The 21,873-nt window shown below is 37.1% G+C and overlaps 2 protein-coding genes across 2 annotated transcripts; both read right to left on the reverse strand.

Moving 5' to 3' along the window:
- Positions 1-1,123: 1,123 nt before the first annotated feature.
- On the reverse strand, positions 1,124-4,596 carry LOC120609319 (olfactory receptor 4A5-like). Its single transcript, XM_039871749.1, has 2 exons — positions 4,530-4,596; positions 1,124-2,122 (listed from the first exon to the last, which is right to left on the reverse strand). Exon 2 carries the CDS (start codon positions 2,069-2,071, stop codon positions 1,124-1,126), a length of 948 nt encoding a protein of 315 aa, XP_039727683.1. The 5' UTR covers positions 2,072-2,122; positions 4,530-4,596.
- Positions 4,597-9,309: 4,713 nt separating this feature from the next.
- Positions 9,310-10,254, reverse strand: LOC120604433 (olfactory receptor 4A5-like). The gene has a single exon (XM_039865134.1). The coding sequence runs from the start codon at positions 10,252-10,254 to the stop codon at positions 9,310-9,312; it is 945 nt and encodes a 314-aa protein (XP_039721068.1).
- Between the last annotated feature and the right edge of the window lie 11,619 nt (positions 10,255-21,873).

Genomic DNA, 21,873 nt, shown 5'->3' on the forward strand with positions numbered 1-21,873 from the left:
CCTCTGGGAAGAGGCAAAGCAATGAGATCAGGGAAGTATAGCATACACAGGTATTTTCCATTACATAATACGAAACAAACTTTATAAATAAACTGTATATATTATCGGTATACCTGAAATAATACATAATAAAATTTTAAAATAAGAAAAGTTCAAATCCTTTTTACTTAAAAAACTCTTACAAAGCAAGGATTATGTTCCATATTATTATGGCAGAAATTCAATCTTTTCCAAGTTTGTGATGTTCAGGGATAGGCTACAAACCGAGAAATAGCTATTTCAAAAACAAAATTCTGTTGTACCAAAACAAATCATTAGTAAGTTTATAATTAAAAGTATTTTGTTGAAGTCAACTTTTAGAGAACGTGTTTCTTTGCAAATCAACAAATTTCTTTATCCGTATCTTCACTATCATGAAGACAATAAGAAGTTTTATTTACTATTTGAAGAATGGCAAAAATGCATATAATAACTACTGACCTAAAGCACGAAAATGTGTTTACAACTTGGGTTAGTATGGTTTCCTATCCTTCAATCGAGAACTAAAATCTGTTTTCATCATCAAACATCCCATACGGTTTCACCCCAACGTGTGAATACATCCAACATCCCATCTATCAAAATTGCTCACATGTAGTGTCTGTAACCAAATACTATGTCATCTCTCATTTAAATATCCTGACCTGCAAATTCGTGGACACAGACCCCAGAAACAGAAATAATCTTACAGACAAAATGCATGATGCAGCTGCAGGAAGCTGCTGTGTGACAACATTAAAATTTACAAATTAAATTAAAATTTATGAATCACTGCTTTAGCTCCAGAAATTTGTTCTGAATATTAACAAAATTGCTTTCTCATTAATGAAGATATAAGTAAATTTTCAAAGGTACCTTGTTTATCAACTTTAAAAAGAAAAAAACTCTTCTAAAGTCTCATATTAATGTAATCTAAGGGAAAAAATTGCAAGGTGACTAAGTTTTTTTTTACTTGTAATAACTATCTGTATCTTTGCCTTTCAATCAATGAAAAAGGGCATCCCTAGAGAATCCACTGAATTAACTAAATCATCCATTTTAGAATTTACAGCCTCTTTGTTGCATCAGAATTAGAAACATATGTTTAGTATGGCTGACACATTCTTATGATACCTATAGTTAACTTCTTACTCCAGAGTTTTTTCATGGCATTTTTCATCTCCAAATTTCTCAGGCTGTATATTAAAGGATTCAACATGGGAGTGATAACCGTATAAAACACAGTTACATATTTATCAATAGGAAAGTTGCAAACAGGTCTAACATACATGAAAATACAGGGAATGAAAAAGAAGACAACCACTGTGATGTGAGAACTGCAGGTAGACAGGGCTTTGCGCCTCCCTTCCTGACTGTGACTTTTAAGGGACTTTAGGATGACTCCGTAGGAGATTAGCAGAATGGTAAACATGATCATACAGATTGCACCACCATTGGCAACAACCGTGAGGCCTACAAAGTAGGTGTCAGTGCAGGCGAGTTCCAATAATGGGTACATGTCACAGAAGAAGTGGTCAATGACATTGGGACCACAGAAGGGGAGGCTGTACACAACGAGAATTTGAAATGTAGAGTGCATAAAACCTCCAACCCAGGCCACCACCAACAGCACGATGCAAACCTGTCTATTCATGATGGTTAGATAATGCAGTGGCTTACAGATAGCCACATATCGATCGTAGGCCATCACCACCAGTAGGAAGATCTCAGAGCCACCAAATAAGTGGTCCAGAAAGAGCTGTCCCATGCAAGCTGAGAAGGAAATTGTCTTTTTAATATTGAGTAAATCTATAGTCAATTTCAGTGAAATGGCAGTGGAATAAACCACATCTATGAGTGACAGACAGGCAAGGAAGAGGTACATGGGGGAGCCCAGGGAAGGGCTGGCAAAAACAGTCACTGCGATGAGCAGGTTGCCCACCACTGTCACAATGTAGATGAGTAAAAATATGACAAATAATGCTTTTTGCCCCTCAGGATCTTGAGTGAGGCCCAGGAGAACAAATTCTGTCACATTGTTAACATGTCCCATTGACTCTTCTATAAGGGCTGGTTCATGGATGGGAATTCAGGAGAACAAGACCTGCAATGAAATTGTAAAGATGACTATAAATTCATCCATTATGTTCTAGAGTATAACTTCATCATTATATCTTTTACACTGGTTTACACACAATACACATTATGTAACTGTCTATTCATTCTTCTTCCAAAGAGCGCATTACCCTCCCTTGACAATCAATTGACACCTTTTGTGCAGCTCCATCTAATTCTATTCTGCTTTTTCATATCTTTATTATTAAAAAAATATCTCTAGGCCTGTCACTCTGACTTGAACAAACTTATCCAGTGATAAATTGGATTTTAGAATTATAAAGACTGAATAATGACTATAACGTACTCATTCAGCGTCTACCTATTTAATACCCAAAACATCTTCAGTGGAAGAGTGTAGCACAGTGATGAATAACACGGACTCTGAAGCTGCACTGCCTGTGTTGAAATCCCAGCTTCACCGCTTCCTGTTTAGGTGACCTTGGGCAACATTATAAACCTCTCTGTGCCTCAGTTTCATCATGTTAGAATGGGGGTACCAACAGTGCCTACCTCTTAGGTGGTTGCTTTATAATAAGTCAAGTATCTAGAAAATTTCCTGGCACCCAGTAAAGGTTTGATAAATGACAGCTGTTATCAGTGTTCTTGAATGCTTCGCTATGAACACTGCATCAGAAGGAATGAGCTCGGTCTTTATCAATTTCATATAAATATAGACACAGTCTAGGATAAAAAGAATATTATACTTATAATCCATGAACCAGTCTATGGGCATGTGGTAAGATTGTATGTCACAGGAATTATCTATTTTATGATATGCGAATTGCAGTATTACCTGTGAGGGAATGTATTCTGATTAGAAGCAAGCAGAATAATGGTATCCATGCCCTTTAGGAAGACTTAAGTAGTGGAAAATGAAAGAAGGATCAAATGAAGAAAGAAATTATATTTAAGAAATGATAACTGAAGGTAATAAGAATATTAATGTAGCAATTAAGTGAGATTTGTATTCTTTAAAAAATCTGCAGAAAGGTTTCCTTTAGTGAGGAAGTGCTGGACTCCCAATCCCCAGAGATATCGAGGGGTTACTCAGGAGGCCTCTTGAGAAGCAATAACAAATATATATGTAATACATCTTAGTAAAGGAAAAAAATGCAAAAAGAAAAAAATGATTCCTCAGAGACCCTATATCTGCTAAGGACAAAATTAAACAAGAGGAAATAATTGCACAACTAGATACAAACCAAACTTATTTTTATTCATTGCTGAGGAAAATTACAGGATTATTAAACCTCAAATAGAGAAGCTGAATTCGTCCACGCAGAATTGGCAGGGGGAGAAAGGGAGGACATGAGAAGAAAAAGCTGAGCTTTCTGTAGGAGCCAGCTGTGACGAACACTCTACATGCCTCACTCACATCAGTGTTCCAGTTAATTCAGGCATCTTTCATTGCTGATACCACAGACTGATAAAGGCACACCCGCTGAAGCACATAAAGGTATAAGGTAGTCTACATCCAATTCTTTCTTTCCAAGTTTTTACTTTCTGCAGGATCTGTCAATGCCCTTACTCTTATTAACTATCAGTGTTGGATTTTACCAGTATTGACAGAGACCCATTAATTCTATTGGTCAGTGAAATTATTTGTATGTAAAACTTGAGTAAGTAAACTATATTGTCATTTAAGTCATCAATGATTCTATACTATAAAAACAGAAAAAACAAAAAATGGTAAGATGTTGTTAATGGGCTTTCAGTAAACCACTAAGTTAACACTTCTCTATTTAAATAACATTTAACATAGCTCCCTAAAGTATGGCTTTTTAAAAACAAAATATCATAGTAACAAAAATACTCTCTATAGTACTTTAAAATTACACTCTCATGACTTTCAATTGTGAGAGTAAGCAAAGTAATTCTCCGAGCACAGGTTTCTCTTTGAATATGTACAAATATGAGTTGCTGTGATCATTTTTAAAAGATTACACATCTGAGCCTTACAGCTAAAAATTTAAAAATCACATATCAACCTTCCAGAATAGAATAGGTATTTATTCTTTTATATGCTAACACACTTGATGTGGATATGATTTTAAGTGCTCTCATTTAAAAATTTTAAAGTAATTATAAATATTAACATATCATGTAAAATATAATAGCCCATGAACCACAATTATAAATCCATTAGTTTATTTGTAATGCAATACATGACACTCCTTGATACTTGGCAAAATGGATGATAAACACCTGGCAGGCTTTAATACTAAAACCAAATACATTTTGTAATATCTGGTTAACTTCTGTGTTTTGCCAGCTAAAATTTCTCAATTCAGACTTCCTCCTATGAAAATATATATTTAAGACCTTAGCTATATCTAAATACATTGAATGAATTTTCAGTGATCACCCCTCTTTGGTAGTTTTAAAGTACTCACCTCAGGTCTTTGCCTTAGTCTTTAAGTCAGTGTTTCCTTCACCGAGAGTAACTGCAGATATATCACGTATCTGTGTGTGACCACAGAACACACAATAATTAATTGCCGATCAGATCTACAGATAATTTCATGTGACCACACTTTCCATATTTCCACACATATGCTCCATTACTTCACTCTTTCATACAAGTATAACAGTATCTAATGTGGATATCAAAAATATAAAGACAAACAAATATGCACTGTGCAAAAATAAAACATTCTTACCCGATATAAAAATTTTTCAGAGAAAAACAGAGCTGCTATGTTTACATGCATACATAAAAACTAGACTCATTAGTGGAAATCAACTTGGCCAAGTGCATTTTTGCCAATACAAAAACCCCCAAAATTTTCAAACACTGAAATTAGTTATTTGAATGTGCCTCTTCTCAGTTCATTATGGTGAGGCAACCAAGAAGTAATTTTGGATATCATTCACATTCTGACCAGTAACTGTCTCTCTGTACCCAGCAACACAAATGCTGGGATTTATCTTCCTGAAATAGCCAATGACTGAGCCTTCTCACAGGTAATAGTAGAACTCATTAGCCTTTCAGTCATTCAAACAGCTCATCCCGAAGGACACTTTTTCCCCAATTAAAAATATGTCTCTACCTCTAACTTCATCCCAGAAAATTGGGATCTTCTACAAGTTTTCACATGCAACAAGAGGTATCTATGCAAAGGGAACTCTAATGAGAGAACATCTAGAGGACCAGATGTCAGTTAAGGTACTTTCCAACCTAGGCAGAAATTTGAGTTTTCAGAAATCTCACAGGTATTTCCATCAGAAGAAAAATTGTTCCATTTATATGTGTAGACACAGCTTCTGGCTTTTACATCATTACTGTTTTAAAGGAAAGAGAATGTAAGGTCATTATAGATTGGTTTCTTAGACTATCGAAACAAATTCAAATGAAGTAACCTATTCTGGACAGTTATCCCCCTAGAACAATCTCTACAGTAAGAAAAGATTTGGGTCTGGCCAAGAAAGAGTAGCAGACAGCCCAGTGTATGATAAGCCTCAAATTTAGATACAAAAATAATAAAATCAATACAGATTTATAAGCTTCAAATAAAGAAATCTTTAGGTAACAATAATATTTAAGCCAAATGAAGGGAGACCCAGTCTCAGGATCCCTGACTCAACCATACTCCTAGAAAAGGAGGTCCTTCTCCAGCTGCTAGTCTGCTCTAGAGGCCCTGAGGCTCAGAGGTGGAGACTTAGGGCTGAGGAAGTCAATATTTCAATTCTTGAAAAGACCAGTAATCACAGTTGTATAGTTTGAAGGCCTGAATATAAGTCAGCTGGTACCATAATGATTTTCAGTCAAATAATGCAGTTCCTTATTTTCAGTCAGTATCACGTGAGTAACCATTTCTGAAGGAAAAGAATTGTTTTCCAAGAGCCTGCCCCTAAGTCAAGTCTCTGAGGGCTTCCACTGTTATTTCTTTAATGTACCTTACTATAGGCTCCACTGAGCATCTTCACCTCCAGATATATTTAATTTAATATTGCATTTTCTGGGTCATAAGGACCTTAAGTAAAGAGGCATTAAATACATGTCTGAACCAGCTGAAGATTTTAATTATGTGTTGAACCCCACCAAAAGTTGCTGGGTTTAAGCTTACCTAGGAAATGAATGAAATTCTGCCACTCTAAATGTTTCATGTATTACTCCTAAGATTGAAAGAGAACATCTAAGCAATCTTCTTCCTTTTATGGTAAGCAATGAGAGAGAAAGAAGTTATCCTTAATTTAGAACTATCTGATGCGATCAAGGTTACTTTGGACTCAATTATGACTCAGCACTGGAGAACTAATATATGCATAGGTTTAAATCTCCATGTCCTTGCCAGACAAATGCAAAGACCTACTAATGCTTTCTGCTTATTTAAATAAAGTAAAAGAATTTGCTAGATCAGATGATGTTAACAACAATCAGAAACTGAATTCATATGCTCTAATAAGAATGATACACTGAAATATTAAATAATACAGATGTTGCCTACAATATGCAAGAATCCCAGTAATTCTCTACAAACCACATCTTTTGCCATAATTTTTTGAAATGATGTTTCAAAATAATTTACTGCATTGATAACATTAAAATGGTTTCTTCTTCAAATAAATAAACTTAGGAGGATATGGGAACTCTCTAATGGTAAATCTCATTATTTCTGATCAATCCAGCCAAAACAAAGCCTAGACCACTTAGACAAATTGCTGGGAATAAAATGGTCCATTAAAGACCTAAATGAGTACAAAGTTGTATTATACTCAAGCATGAAAAGATCCACTTCTCAATAGTGTAAATGCAACTCCTATATAACATTTTATTAGCTTTGGTTTTTTAACATGGCAAGTAGAATTAATATTTAAATAGACAAAACAGGCCCAAGGTAGCCAAATGACTTTTTAAAAGAGACTGATGTTGAGTGAATTTCCTATCAGCTACATATTATAAAGTTATATAAACAAACACAAGTTTAGAAAAATTGATTCTTTGACTAACACATAACTCAGAACTAAACTCAGACATAAATGAAAACTCAATATTGGAAAAGTTGAAATACTTGATGAATGGTGCTTAGACAATTGTTTATCTACATTAGAACACAAATTAAACATAACTTTTCATCATTGTACACAAAAATTAATGTTCAATGGATTAAATTTGAAAATTAAAAAACACAACATTTGAAATGTTTAGAAGAAATATAGAATGATATTTTCCTGGCTATATGATAGAAAATGACTTGTTAAGTAAGACATACAAGTGCTAAACATGCTCATAAAGACAGATATCTGACTTTCTTGAGAAGTTTCTATTTGTCAAATAAAATGAGACATGTAAAAGAGAGAACTTTGAAATATAATGAATTAGTACACAGGATTCTTAAAGAACTTCAAGAAATGAATAACAACAGAAAGGAATTCGAGCCAAGTAGAAAAACAGAGCAAAAGACATGAATACACATTTCATAGAAGATATTAAAAAATAAATATCCAATATCCATGAAAATATGCTCAACTTCAAGTTATTAGAATTGCAAAATATAGCCACAATGAAGTCATAGTCATATACTCATTAGATTTGCAAAAATATCAAATATCTGATGATATCAAATGTTGAGAGGGATGTAGACAGAGCTGTTACACACTGCTCACAGGTGTGTAACTGATAATACGACTTGAGGAGAAAATTGTAACCATCTGTAAAAGTGAACATGCAAACAGGTGTACATAAAAGAGTCTTTCAGTACATCCTCAGCAACACTCTGAGCCATATCAAAATCTTGAAGCAACACAAACGACCACTGACTGATTGGATATATAATGTGTGATACAGTGAGAAATGGAACAATACATATCAGGGAAATGATGGGACCAGAGAAACGTGCAGCAACATAAATCTTAGACAGCATCGTGGATAAAAATAAGATTCAGAAAAATATCTCCTATGTACCATAATTTTAATGAAGGTAAGAAATATGACAATGCTGAATGACATATTTTAAGGAAATATATATAAGTACTTAAACTATTTTTAAGTATCATTGCAACACATTTAGCAATGAGAGTACCCCTGGGAGCAATGAGATCAGGGAAGGATAGCATCCACAGGTAGATTCTGTGATACTGATTATATGGTAGGTAACGGGCTACAAAATTTAGAAATGAATTACGTATATTATTGGTATGCATGAAAAAATACATGAAAAGTTGAAATATGTAAAGTTCAAAATCTTTTTTAGTTAGAAAACTCTTACAAAGCATAGATGGTATTCCATCTTACAATGACAGCAATTCAATATTCTTCCTACTTTGTGATGTTCCAAGATGGGCTACAGACTGAGAAAAACTTCTTTTTAACATAAAATTGAAAACCAAATTTTGTTTGTACCAAAACAAATTTTCATTAAGTCTATAATTAAAAGTAAGTTAAATTCAACTTTTAGGGAACACGTTTCTGTGCAAAATAACACATTTCTTTACCTATATCTTCAGTATTATGAAGACAAAATAAGATGCTTTATCTACTCTTTGAAGAATGGCAAAAATGTATATAAAAACTACTGAATTAAAGCACAAAAATATGTTTACAACTTGGATTAGTATGATTTTCTAGCATTTAATCAAGAATTAGAATCTGTTTTCATAATCAAAGATCCCATACAAGTTCACCCTAACCTGTGAATACATCCAACATCCCATTTCACTGACAGTGTCTTTAACCAAATACAATATCATCTCCCATTTAAATGTCAGACCTGCAAATTCATGGACACTGACCTGAGAAACGGAAGTAACTTAGAGACCAAATACATGATACAGCTGCAGAAAGCAGCTGTGCAGAAGAATAACAAATATTAAAATTTAAAACTATTCTTTTAGCTCCAGAAAATTCTTCTGAATATTAACCAATTGCTTTCTCATTAATTTGGGTAAAAGTGAATTTCCAAATATAACTTGTTTATCACTTTTGAAAAAAAATCTCTTCTGTGGGTCATTTTAATGTAATCTAAGAAAAAAATTGTAAGTTGAACTTAGTTTATTTTTTCTTCAAATAAGACAAATACCTGTAACTTTTAATTATCCTCCAAAATTTGTTAGATTGATTCTAATCTCAAACACAATTTACTCCACATATTCAAATCCACTGAATTCACTACATCATCTGTTTTAGAATTTACTGCATCTTTGCTGCTCTGGAATTAGTAACAAATATGTTTACTATTCGTGGCACATTCTTATTAAATCTATAGTTAAATTTTTACCCCACAGTTTTTTCATAGCATTTTTCATCTCCAAATTTCTTAGGCTGTATATTAAAGGATTCAACATGGGAGTGATAGCTGCATAAAGCACAGTTACATATTTGTCAATGGGGTAGTTGGAAACAGGTCTAACATAAATGAAAATACAGGGGACGAAAAAGAGGACAACTACTGTGACGTGAGAACTGCAGGTAGACAGGGCTTTGCGCCTCCCTTCCTGACTGTGACTTTTAAGAGAATTTAAGATGACTCCGTAGGAAATTAGCAGAATGATAAACATGATCATACAGATTGCACCACCATTGGCAACAACCGTGAGGCCTACAAAGTAGGTGTCAGTGCAGGCGAGTTCCAATAATGGGTACATGTCACAGAAGAAGTGGTCAATGACATTGGGACCACAGAAGGGGAGGCTGTACACAACGAGAATTTGAAATGTAGAGTGCATAAAACCTCCAACCCAGGCCACCACCAACAGCACGATGCAAACCTGTCTATTCATGATGGTTAGATAATGCAGTGGCTTACAGATAGCCACATATCGATCGTAGGCCATCACCACCAGTAGGAAGACCTCAGAGCCACCACATAAGTGGTCCAGAAAGAGCTGTCCCATGCAAGCTGAGAAGGAAATTGTCTTTTTAATATTGAGTAAATCTATAGTCAATTTCAGTGAAATGGCAGTGGAATAAACCACATCTATGAGTGACAGACAGGCAAGGAAGAGGTACATGGGGGAACCCAGGGAAGGGCTGGCAAAAATAGTCACTGCGATGAGCAGGTTGCCCACCACTGACACAATGTAGATGAGTAAAAATATGACAAATAATACTTTTTGCCCCTCAGGATCCTGAGTGAGGCCCAGGAGGACAAATTCTGTCACATTGTTAGTCTGTCGCATTGATTCTTCTATAAGGGCTGGTTCGGGATATGAGGTCAGGAGACGGGACCTGTAAAGAAATCATGAATGTGACTATAAACACATTGATTATGCTCTGGATACAACTTCATCAATATATCTTCTACAGTGGTTTATACACAATAAACATTTAGTAAATATCTATGAATTCTTTCTCCAAACAGCGCATTATACCTTCCCTTGACAATCAATTTCTTGTCAGATGATTTTGCTGGTGCTACAAGTAAAAAGTTCTATCTCTAGGTCTCAGTGGATCATCCACAGAGAAGAGGAATCAAAGGCCCGACATCAGTCACACGTTTCATAGAGCCTTGTTTAAACCATGTCAGTCCATGGCACAGAAGTCAGCAGTGATAAACCGGGAAAGGGTTCCAGCCCTTCAGAAACTCTCTCTCTGCTGGTGGCAAAACGACTGTAAACACACTGGCAAAGAGTAAGTCCCCTGAGTTGGTAGCACTTGTAGTGAGTACCTTCACAATATGAGCTGTGTCCCACCAAAAATAAACTCTCCTCTGGAATTACTCGCTTAATACAGTGGTGATCCATGATTAGAGGTTCAGTTCTCCATGATTCTAAGGAATTTCAGTCTTCATGGATATCTCATTAAATTTCAGGAGACCGTTCTTTGAACTGAATCAAATAACTACACAATTATCACATCAGTATAGCAATTACTTGATCTGACACTGTAGTCACAGTTTTTTTATTCGTTTTTGACTGTCGGCTTTTTTGTTTCACTTTTTATTTTAATTAGTTTCAAGTATACAGTACATTGGTTAGAGTTCGTAAAACAGTCCCCCCCCCAATTGCTCCCTCCCTCCCCTGACCCTCCACCTAGCCAACATATCCATTCTAATTGCATTCCTATGCTGTGCTCCCCATCCCTGTGTCCATCCATAACTACTAATTTGTACTGCTTTAACTATTCACCCCATTCTCCCAGCCCCCCAAAATCCCCTCCCCTCTGTCCATCACCAAATTGTCCACTATATTTGTGAGTCTGTTTTTGATTGGTTTGTTCTTTTTATTGCTTAGATTCTGCATATAAGTGAAATCATACAGTGTTTTTCTTTCTCTGAGTTAAATACCTTCTATGTCCATCTAAGTAATATGTTTTTCCATCCCCTTCCTTTTAGTCTGTGTCTTTTAATCTGTCTCTTATAGGCAACATGTAGGGGTCTTGTTTTCCTTTCCATTCATCCACTCTTTTAGTGGGAGCAGTTAATTCTTTTCCATTCAAGATACTTATTGATAAGAATGAAGTTGTTACCATTCCTTATTCCTGCTTTTGATACTTTTTCTTTTCTTAAAGAAGTCCCTCCAACATTTCCTATAATACAGGCTTGGTGGTGATAAATTCCTTTAGCTTATTTTTGTCTGGAAAGCTCTTTATCTGTCCTTCAACTCTAAATGATAGCTTTGGGGGATGAATTATTCTTGGTTGTAGATCCTGGGTCTTCATCCTGTTGAATATTTTTTGCCAAGCCCTTCTGTCCTGCATAATTTCTTTTGAGAAGTCAGCTGCCAGTCTTATGGGCTTTCCCTTATAAGTAACTATCTGTTTTTCTCTTGCTACTTTTAATATTCTTTCTTCGTAGTTAACCTTTGGTATTTTAATTATGATGTGTCTTGGTGTGGGCCTCTTTGGATCCCTGATTTTTGGAATTCTCTGAGCTTCCTGGGGTTTTATGTCCATTTCCTTCACCAGGTTAGGGAAGTTTTCCATCATTATTTCTTCAAACAGCTGTTTGACATCTTGATTTTCTTTAGTTACACCGATCAGATGGATATTTGGACCCTTAATAGTGTCCCACATGCTTCTTAAATTATTTTATCTCTTGCCATTTTGATTAAGTGTTTTTGGCTTTCCCATCCCCTAGATTGGGCATTTGATACTTTTCTTTATTCGCTGTTTATTCCTTTGTTTATTCCATTTAATATACTTTGCACCTCAGATAATGCGTTCTTATTTCAGACTGGTTCCCTTTTATAATTTCCATTTCCATTTTTATGTTATTTATCTCTTTGTTGAAGTTCTCACTGAATTTAACCAAAAGTTCATTGAGCATCTTTATAACCAGTGTTTTGAACTTTGCATCTGGTAGATTACTTGACTCCATTATATCTGGATCTCTGTTCTGTTCTGTCATATGGTTTCTACTTCTTTGTCTTCCCATTTTGACTGTCTTTCCAGGACTGTTTCTATGTACTAAGCAAAGCTCCTAAGTCTCCCAGTCTTATTAGTGTGGATTCATGAAGTAGGTGTCCAGTGGCACAGTCCTGAGAGGGGTTCAGCTACAGGCCAAATTTAGCTCAAGCCTCTGCCCCTCCAGGCCACCTGTTAAGATTCAGTAAGCAATCCACAGATGCTGTGCTTATAGATGCCTCAAAAGGCGACACCAGAAACCAAGGCTGCCTCCAGTGTGAGTCTAGGCGCTGCTCAGCAAGGAGCACCTGACTCGCTGAGGGTAAATCTGGATGTGGCTTGGGTGGGGCCGTGAGTGGGGGAGGCAGAGTTTCAGGGAATCCTCTGGGCGAAGCGACCTCTGTTATCCAGTCTGATGACCTCACGGCAATGGCGGTGCTGTGTCTGCACACTGGGAGGGTGGGGAGGGCTCAACAGGGAACAATGGATACCGCCAGCACTTCTGTACAAAGCGAATCTCTCCTTAGCCCTCACTCCAACAATGTCCCCTTGTAAGTCCCTGGTGCTCACAGCCGAATTGGCACTGGTGCTCAGAGCGAGCAGGTCCTTCACTGTGAAAATCCACTCGCAGACGCGGCCCCTTTAAGAGGCTTCTGTGGCTGCCGCAGTCTCCGTTTTACTCAGCTGCTCGAGACTGACATCCTGGCCCCGTCCTGCCTTCTGCTGTTGCAGGGTGCTTTCTTGGACTTCTCCCTAGTTGTATGGCTTGTTCATTAAGATCCCAGGCGATTTTTCCTTGCTGCTGCTCCTTGTTTCTCTTGAAACTTTGATTTGGTCGCCAGAAGGATGAACAGAGCCTCTATCATCTATACCATTTTTTATTTTACCCCAAAGTTCTGTCTTTAGCTTCATTTCTATCTCTTCATGCCTCTATGCTCAGCTGAACTACCCACGTGTCCTTGAACTTGCCAGTAGTTCTTGCTACACTGCTATTGCTATGGATGTTTCTGCTTTGAATCCCTTCCTCTATACTCAATTTCCCTACTTTATTACTTCTCTACTTCTATTAAATGCTTCCTGCCCAGAAATATGGTCAGCTAGCTTTGTCCTTCTTTCTCTGTTAGTAATTCATAGATCATATTTGGCTGAGATTTTAGATGCACATGTGTGTTTCCTTAACTAAACCTTTGAAGGCAGGAAGCAAGTCTTATTTCTCTTTACAACATCCTGTGGCATCCTCGCTCTACAGTCTCTACACAAAATAGATAGCAATATTTGTTAAATTAAATTCTCCACCTTTTCTCAATCCCAGAACAAAAGTTATACATTTATTGTGCAGTCCATGATGTGAGTTAAATTTAATAAACACTCTGAATCAGCATAACGGGGAAGCACATTTCCATCTACAAAAAGGGTAAGAGCTCAACTCAGTCTGTGAGCTATAGGATAGCTGCAGTGGAGCCTCAGAGCTGGTATGAATCAGTGACAGACAAAGGTTAGACCACATCTCACAAATCGCTGGGCAGTGATTACTGCTAACACATTTTACTATGGCTTAGTTCCTTTCTTTAAATGTAAATCAAGATTTTCAAAGAGTTTATTAAACAATTCCTTAAAGAGCATATACTTTATGTTGCAAAGAGGCCCCAGTTGCTGGAGCATTTTATTGAAGCTCTTGAGAAGGTAAAGGAGTAAAATGTAGTTAGACATCTTTGTATTACTAGTGAATCAGAAAAAGAAGCCACCGTCCCTCTAAAAGTGAGATGAAAGCAGGTTCATCCATTAACTGGGGCTAAAGTATGGTATGGTATTCATTTCTATCAACTGCAATTGAGAATGAACACAGAAAATGTTCAGAATTGCATTTTCTAGTTATTGCTTTCTTCTCATTTTCAAACTGCTTCTATTCATTTTTGTAAAGCTGGATATGTGGTACTTTAGGCATACTAATTTGATGCCTTTTTCCCCAATCTATTTGATGTCTGCAAAGAACTAAAGATGTATTTTACATTAATGTTATTAACTTGAACGAGACAGGAATTAATGAAGAAAGCTGGAAAAAAACCAATGTTTTTTGATATAAACAAATTAACGTAAATTTATGTACTTCTGATTGAGTTAGAAGTTAAAAGTTAGTACGTGAATGATTAAAGTTAAAATCAATGAACCCAACAGAATTTAGACAAATGGACGAATTGAGAGGAGAGATAGTGGGAAAGTTATAGATGTTATTGTAATCAATTTAATATCCTGGGTTGGGAAATTATTTTTGTACCAGTAAATTATTATTGATTAGCTTGAAAGATTTATCTTTTGATCCTTAGCTTTCTTCTGCCATAACTTAGGCTGAGCTCAGCATCTCAGTAGGAACAAGAATATTCTTGATAGAAAGGTCTCAATAGCCACCAGCTTAATTGGTAGCGCTAACTGGCTTTGAAATTAGCTTCTAATCATAAGTTTAATATAAAGTAAATCTATCTAATACAGTCTAACTTTTTGGACAATAGTAATATACAGAAGCCAGACATGATAAATCAGTAGGACATCTAATAATACTGGATCAATAGATATTCACTAAACAATGTTAATAGAGAAAATATAGTCTATTGCACTTAACTAAAGGGTTGTATTTGTTCACTATAATTCCCTTAAAAAATAGCTCTTTTCCTTTCCTTCCAAAAGTAACACATGTAATTAAGTGGGGGGACTTGTGAGGCTGACACACTAGTAATGGGAGTCCTTTCTGTTCTCATCAGCTGACAGAACCAAGGCAAATTACTGGTCCAACTTCTCCTTATTTTCCAAGTTTAAGTGGTACTACTAAGACCTCAGAGGTGTCAGTGGTAGCACTAGATCTGGTACATAGGATGCCCTCCACAAAAAATAGCTGTATTATTACATTGCTATTTGCAATATATAAATAAAAGATAAAAGTAAAAATTAACATAATCTCAAAACTTTAGTATAATTTCTTCTGGCTTTTTTTTTTCTTTCTATTCATACTTGTATAACAAATGAGATTGTGTTGTACCTGTTGTTTTTTTCTTCTTATTTAAAATATTGGCAATATATTTTGATGACATTATGTATTAGAGGAAGTTTTAAAAAATGGATTTTATTCATTGTAAGATTTTGTGAGATGAGTTTGGGGTAACATGTCAGGGTTTTAGAACTTGTATCCTTTTGGGTGACAAAAAAATTCTACCTGTAGTACTAACTAGGTAGGGCTGCAGCCTAGCCGATAGCATTTATTTCTTTCCATTAGTAAGCAGGGTAAAAAAACTATGGAGGAGAAGGTCATTCTTGAAAACCAACACCCCATTTTTGGTACCTTTAAAGCCAATTTTCATAAATAACCAAATGCTAATTAAAATCTAAAATATTAGATTCTCCCTAACCCTAGACACAGAGTTAAACTGAAGAGTCTAGGGCAGATGCTAAGATGAAAACATAATGTTGCTCTTTGTAGCCAATCCAATCCTGAGACTCCTCTTCTATTTCTGATAAGGTTAATTGTCTTAGTTTCCTTTAATTTCCTTCTTGTGCTATTTTTGCTTAGGAGGATGCACATGTTTTGGTGAAATAATATAAGTGCATTGGAAACTTTCTATAAGCAGGGGAAATAAAGTTATACATATTAGGATCTTTTACAAATGTGGGACAAGACTGGGCTCATTTGTCGTCACTGGGCTTTAATCTCTCTCTTCTATACTTTGGTTTGTGATGCTGGGGCTCAGTCCCTGCAAACTTCTTTGCCAGATGGATCCCTGTTACACTCTGTCTAAAGAGGTCACTAAAAGAGTCTGAACATTAGGACTTGCTTCTTCCTGTTCCTGTCAGTAGCACCACAGCGGCAGTGACCTTGATTTCAGCAGTAGGAGTTCTTTCGGAACCTGCTTCAACACACTCCTCTTCCCTCAGAGACGACAGTCAGCCAGGCTGCACACCCTCTTCAGAGATCCTGGTGCCAGCTCTGTGGAGTCCCTCCTTCAAGCCTCTGCGTTTTAATGTTTCCACCCTCTCCCCTTTGTTCCCCCTGCCCCAGAGGTGGTAGCAGTTCCTTGAAGTTACATCTCTGTGTCACCTCAGTGTTGCAGCTTTCACATTTCTGGTTCTCTAATACCTGGTTAACTATTCTTTATGCTGAATCTTGCTTGCTAAAATATCTGATGTGTTTCTGTTTCTTGATTGCACCCTGGCTAATACAAGGACAAATACCAGGCTGGTTTTGTTATTTCATTCGTACTTTTATTCTACGTGGCTGTAAGTTTCTCCAGTGCTTCTCAATGGGCAGAGGGTGACCACTGGTAGGATGCTAGATTAGTGTGACATTTGTTAAGAATTTAAAATAGAATTTACTCCCAACAATACTTCAGCAATTTGTGTTTCTGTGAAGTTTTTTATATATGTAAACTTGCATATGGTTTATAATAACACAATACCTGTGAGCAAAAATACCTTAGGATTAGCAGACTTTTGTTTCTTTTCCAGTGTAACTTCATTTAGTATACAAAATTCACTTTCTAAAGAACATGGCTTGATCCATGTTTTATTTACATATCTACAAAAAAATTTAAAGAATCTCTTGCTGCATTTTTTTATATAGAAAACAATAAACTAGCCTAAAACAAAAGCTTGTATTTCCTCCTGCGATTTAAATAGGACATCCTGTCAAACTGGCTTCTTCAACTTAAACTTGTTTCAAAATGTTAACCTGGCTCCTTTACAATGATCAGTTCACTTCCTCTGGAAGCAGCTCTCTTTGAGTACAAAATTGTTAGACATGAACAAAGCTTCTAATTACTCCTGAGAGAATCTCCAAAGAGCTAAGATCACTGAAGTGAATAAGGATTCTTCATCTTCTATCTGCCATAGGAAAGATAAAAGTAGTTTTCCCCTCTTTTCCCCAAGGACTTTTCTCTCTCAGTCTCTGAGTTTACCCTCTCTCTTCTTTCACTGCTCGATGCCATAGCAGACATTTAAAAAGCGTCTATGGGCTAAGAATGAAGAAAGTTTGGCTTTCGTTCAGTACCAGTTCTATTAGTAAATGTGGGTTATGGCTGCCACAGCTTGAAATGACTTCTGTGCCTCTGTGTTCTCCAGGGGTTTCGGAAGTGCTCTCCCTCTCAGGTGCTGTGTAAACGGGTTTTTTGTTTCCTGACAGCTGGGCTGGAGCTAGAGCTATCGTGGAGTGTCAGAGGGCATGAATAATGGTGCTGTGATGGACACTGCGCAAAGAGGAAGACAGACACCTGGCAGAAGGTAAAGCAGAAAGGGAAGGGGCAAACGTGAGTATTTCCAACTTGTCTTTTGTTTATTTCCCCTCTTTCAGTTATTACTGACAGAGTATGCCCAGCTTGAGGGAAATGTGTATAACTCAGAAGCTATCCCTAAGACCTTGAAAAAAAAAATTTAAAATATACCTTTGAGCACTTCCCATACCTTAAATGTATTATTTTCTTCTCTAAATTAAGGTTGGCAGCGCTGAGTGGTCACCAGATTGCTCTCTTTATTTAATGGAAGTTCATGGACCAAGGTCTAGATGGAGTCTGTCAGTTTATTTCTATTTATATGTGTCTGATGGTTTCCTTTTTATTCTGATTCCAGGTTGAGTCTATTTTTCTTAATAATCATTTTCTCATGACTGCTTGTTCAGGGGTTTATTAGTATTGTTGATACTTGAATCTCAATCTCTAATTCTGAACTTTTCCTGGAGGCTACTATTTAATTCCTGTGACTTTCTGGACATTTCTGCTTGCATGTCCCAATACTGCTTCAAACTGAGCACATGTAGCATATCTCTCCATTAAGACCCATCTCTTCCTGCCATATGTGTTTCTGCTAACAGCACCACAATCACCAAGGCCAGACTTCCCTTTCTCCTCACCCCACGTTTAATCATTCGCTTAGTCCTTGCACGGCTTCCTTAGCTGTCCCCAGGCTCTTCCTTCGCTATTTTCACCAGTGCCCTCTTATTACTACTTAGGTTATTGCGGCGCCCTCTTAACCGGTCTTTCCACTTAAGGTTTCTTTTTCTTCAATCAGTTCTGCATTCCATTTCAAATTAACCTTCTAAAACATGACTTTCACTGTTTCTTGCTTCAATTTCAAAAAATGCCAGTTCCCATCTTTTTTGCAAGACCTCACATCTGGCTTTTAAGTTCCTTCACAGTCCATTGACCTTTTCAAATTTACCTTGAACCACTCACTCCTCAACACAAAGCCTCTGTCCCTTTAGACTGGTAGAACCAAACTTTTTTTGGGAGGAAGGGAATCCAGATGTGATTGAGAGTGTGTGTGTATGTGTGTGTGTGTGTGCGTGTGTGCGTCCATGTGTATTCTTTCCAAAGAACAGAACATAACCCCCCAAGAAAAACACAAACAAAAAATAAAACAAAACACAGTCAAAAATTTGCATGGTCTTTGGGGATTCATGAGTTTCTAAAGCTTGTATCAGTCGAGAAGCCCCTTCTAGGATTTGAGTCTCTGACTGTTACTTGCCCAATTACCTGCCTCAGTAAGTCTTTATTATCTTCTTTCCTCTCCTCTGAAATTATTCGCACCAGAACCTCCTCATGAACTAGCTGGAAACCATGCCATCTTCTTTGATTTGTCCCTGTCTCTCACCCGTTAGCTCAACCAATTGCTACATCTTGATTTATTCTACTATGCAACATATCTCATATTCATACCCTCCTGTCCATTTGTCATTGTCTTTTAAAGCCTTTCATCTTTCTAAACTAGATTTCGAACGCATCTTTGTATCTATATTTACTCTTGTAGTAAATACCATACACTTTTTTCTGATTTTTGTTTTTACAAGAACTTGGCTCAGACTTCACTGTTTTGCTCTTTAGTGAATCCCAATCGCATGCAGAATAAAGTCCAAAGTCCTGGGATTAGAGTTCTTCCACAGCCTGAGCCTGCTCCAGTTTCTTGTCCTATCTCTCACAACATTCCAGATCTGACTGAGCCATAGGCATAACACCTTACAGGGTTGCTTGTGCTGTTTCCTCTGCTTGGGATTCCCGTTTTCCTATTTGTGCCTGACATGATGCTACCCATTGCTCTAGCCCCAACTCACACATCGCAGCCTCCCTAAAGCTTTCTGTCACCTCCTCTTCTGTTTGAATATTAACACTCTGTTAAATGTGCCAAGTACAGCATTTGCCACATTTAACAGTTGTAAGGATTTTACACAGACCTTATTATCTAAGCTAGATTTTAAGCTACCAGAGGGCAGAGAGCTACCGTAATTATTTGTATGTCCTCAGTTCTCAGCATAGTGCCTTGCACACATTCATTAGACAGGTGAACATAGTTCTGCCTCTATAGCTTTCTTCCTGCTGATTAATTTTCCTGTAACTCCTGCTCTTAATCACTCTAGGTCTCTATCATCTCAAAGACCTTCAATTACAATTATCTGTTTCAGTTTGTCGTTAACTATAGTAATCTTATCTGTGAATATGTATATTAATTGTTGTCTATGTTATTTTTTAAAATTTAATGTATTGCTTCATTATATTATTTAAAATGTTTACCTTGGATATATTTGGGGTGGTAAGGAGGGAGATCACAGTTTGCATTCAAATGGAATTCAGCTATGTCCATGTAAATGCAGAGGGGACTGTGGGTGGTGGTGGTGGTGATGGATATGATCATACCAGAGATCTATTTATATGAGAACTGAAGTTCTTCCTGGGTGAGAATTCATTCTGAGAAAAAGGAGATTTTAGCCTTGGCCCTACAAGAAAGCTCTAGTTGTCAATGGCTTCAGTTTGATTATAGCTTGAGCATTATTTCAAACCACTTAGTGGTTATATGGGAACTTCAGGGTTCACTGGAGCAGTGGCGTCTGGCAGAAATCGTGAGCACAGGTGAGCCACCATTTGGCAACTCCTCAGATAATGAAGGGGCACTTTACTCATGGCAAAGGTCTTGTTTAAGCAGGTGGGGAAACCAGCGAAATTTGAGACATTACTCTTTGCATGATCTTTATATGACTTACAGAGGCTGAAAGCCTGAGAAACTCAGATTGTGTTTTCTGTTATGTTTTGTCTTTCAACTAACATGGTAAACTTCCTCAAAAACATGGATCAGTATATTCCTTTCCTTCCATCCCATTGATGTGATTCTAATTCTGGCTCTCACCATTTCTCATCTGAATTATCACAGTAGCCACTGTTTCCAGCCTCCTCTCTTACACTGCAGCCATAATTCTTACTGCTGCCAGAGTTCTCACTCTAAATAAGACTCAACTATGTATTTCTGAATCAATGGCTGGCATTTGCACTTACCTCTTCTCTCCCCAAATCACCTTTGAAATGACAGAAATATACAACTAAAACAAACCCATCGCAGCAATGACCAGAGGAAGAGAAGAAATGTCAGAAGAGAAGAAATATTGAGGGAATTTCTGGAACATAAAAGGCAAACTATTCAGAACTGGGATACTTGTGATAGATACAACACAAGCAAAGGAAGGGACTTCTGGAAAACTGATTGTAACAGAGGAGGAATTTTCGTAAAAAAGATTATCTTTTACTTTAGGATAAAAATTAAAAGTCACACTGAATTTGCTTGGTTTGGAATGTGTTGTTTTTTTAAAAAATGAATCAGAGATCATTTTGTATGGGTCATCATCACCTGGTCACATAAAATATTTTGATTGCTAGTATTATTTAAACTTTGCCTCTGTAAGTAAAACAAAGCATTTGAGCTAATAATATGAATCAAGCTCCTATTTTTCTGAGTGGGTCTTAGGAGTCAATGTACCAATACAAAGTCATCTTTCATCCTGACCTGGAGCTTGGAGAGTTGCACCTGCAGGGAGCTGGCCCTGCTCTGATAGACTGTGGGTAAGGACGAGGAACCCTAAAAAGGACTGAGTTCTCATACTGGGGAGACTATTGCAGCAGGTGATGCCTTGGAGTTGCGCCCAAACTCTCAGCTCTTTCCCAGCTAAGAAGAGAGATGTCTGGGCTCTGAAGGTGTAACTGTGCAAACGTTCACTTGTTGATTTTTTTCTCACCTCTTTCTCTTTGATTCAAACTGGCCTTGGGCTCACATGCTTCTTTTCTTCTCTTATCCTTCTGAGCATTTCAAGACCACTCCTTTAATCATTAAGCCCTTAGGTCAGCATCGAAGAGTCTTAGGAACAAAGCCTCAGGTGTGTTGACCACAGAAACAGACTTTAGGTCAAACTAAAGATAACATCTTGCAGCTCCGCAGGCATGAAGGCAGAATAGCCCTACCAGCAACCCCTTAAAACCAAACTAAAAGACGCCATGACTGACATCAGGATTTGATATAATGATCATCTGTTTCCTACCTGAGCCCCGAGCAATCAGTAGAGCCCATGACCCAAACTCCCTTAGCTATTAATGAGTTTTCCCCTATATAACCTATCCCTAGAGGACATCGGGGAGCCAGGTCTTTGAGTGCTAGCTCAACTG

Source organism: Pteropus medius, unplaced genomic scaffold, assembly GCF_902729225.1.
Source record: "Pteropus medius unplaced genomic scaffold, Ma_sr-lr_union100, whole genome shotgun sequence".
Lineage (NCBI taxonomy): Eukaryota > Metazoa > Chordata > Mammalia > Chiroptera > Pteropodidae > Pteropus > Pteropus medius.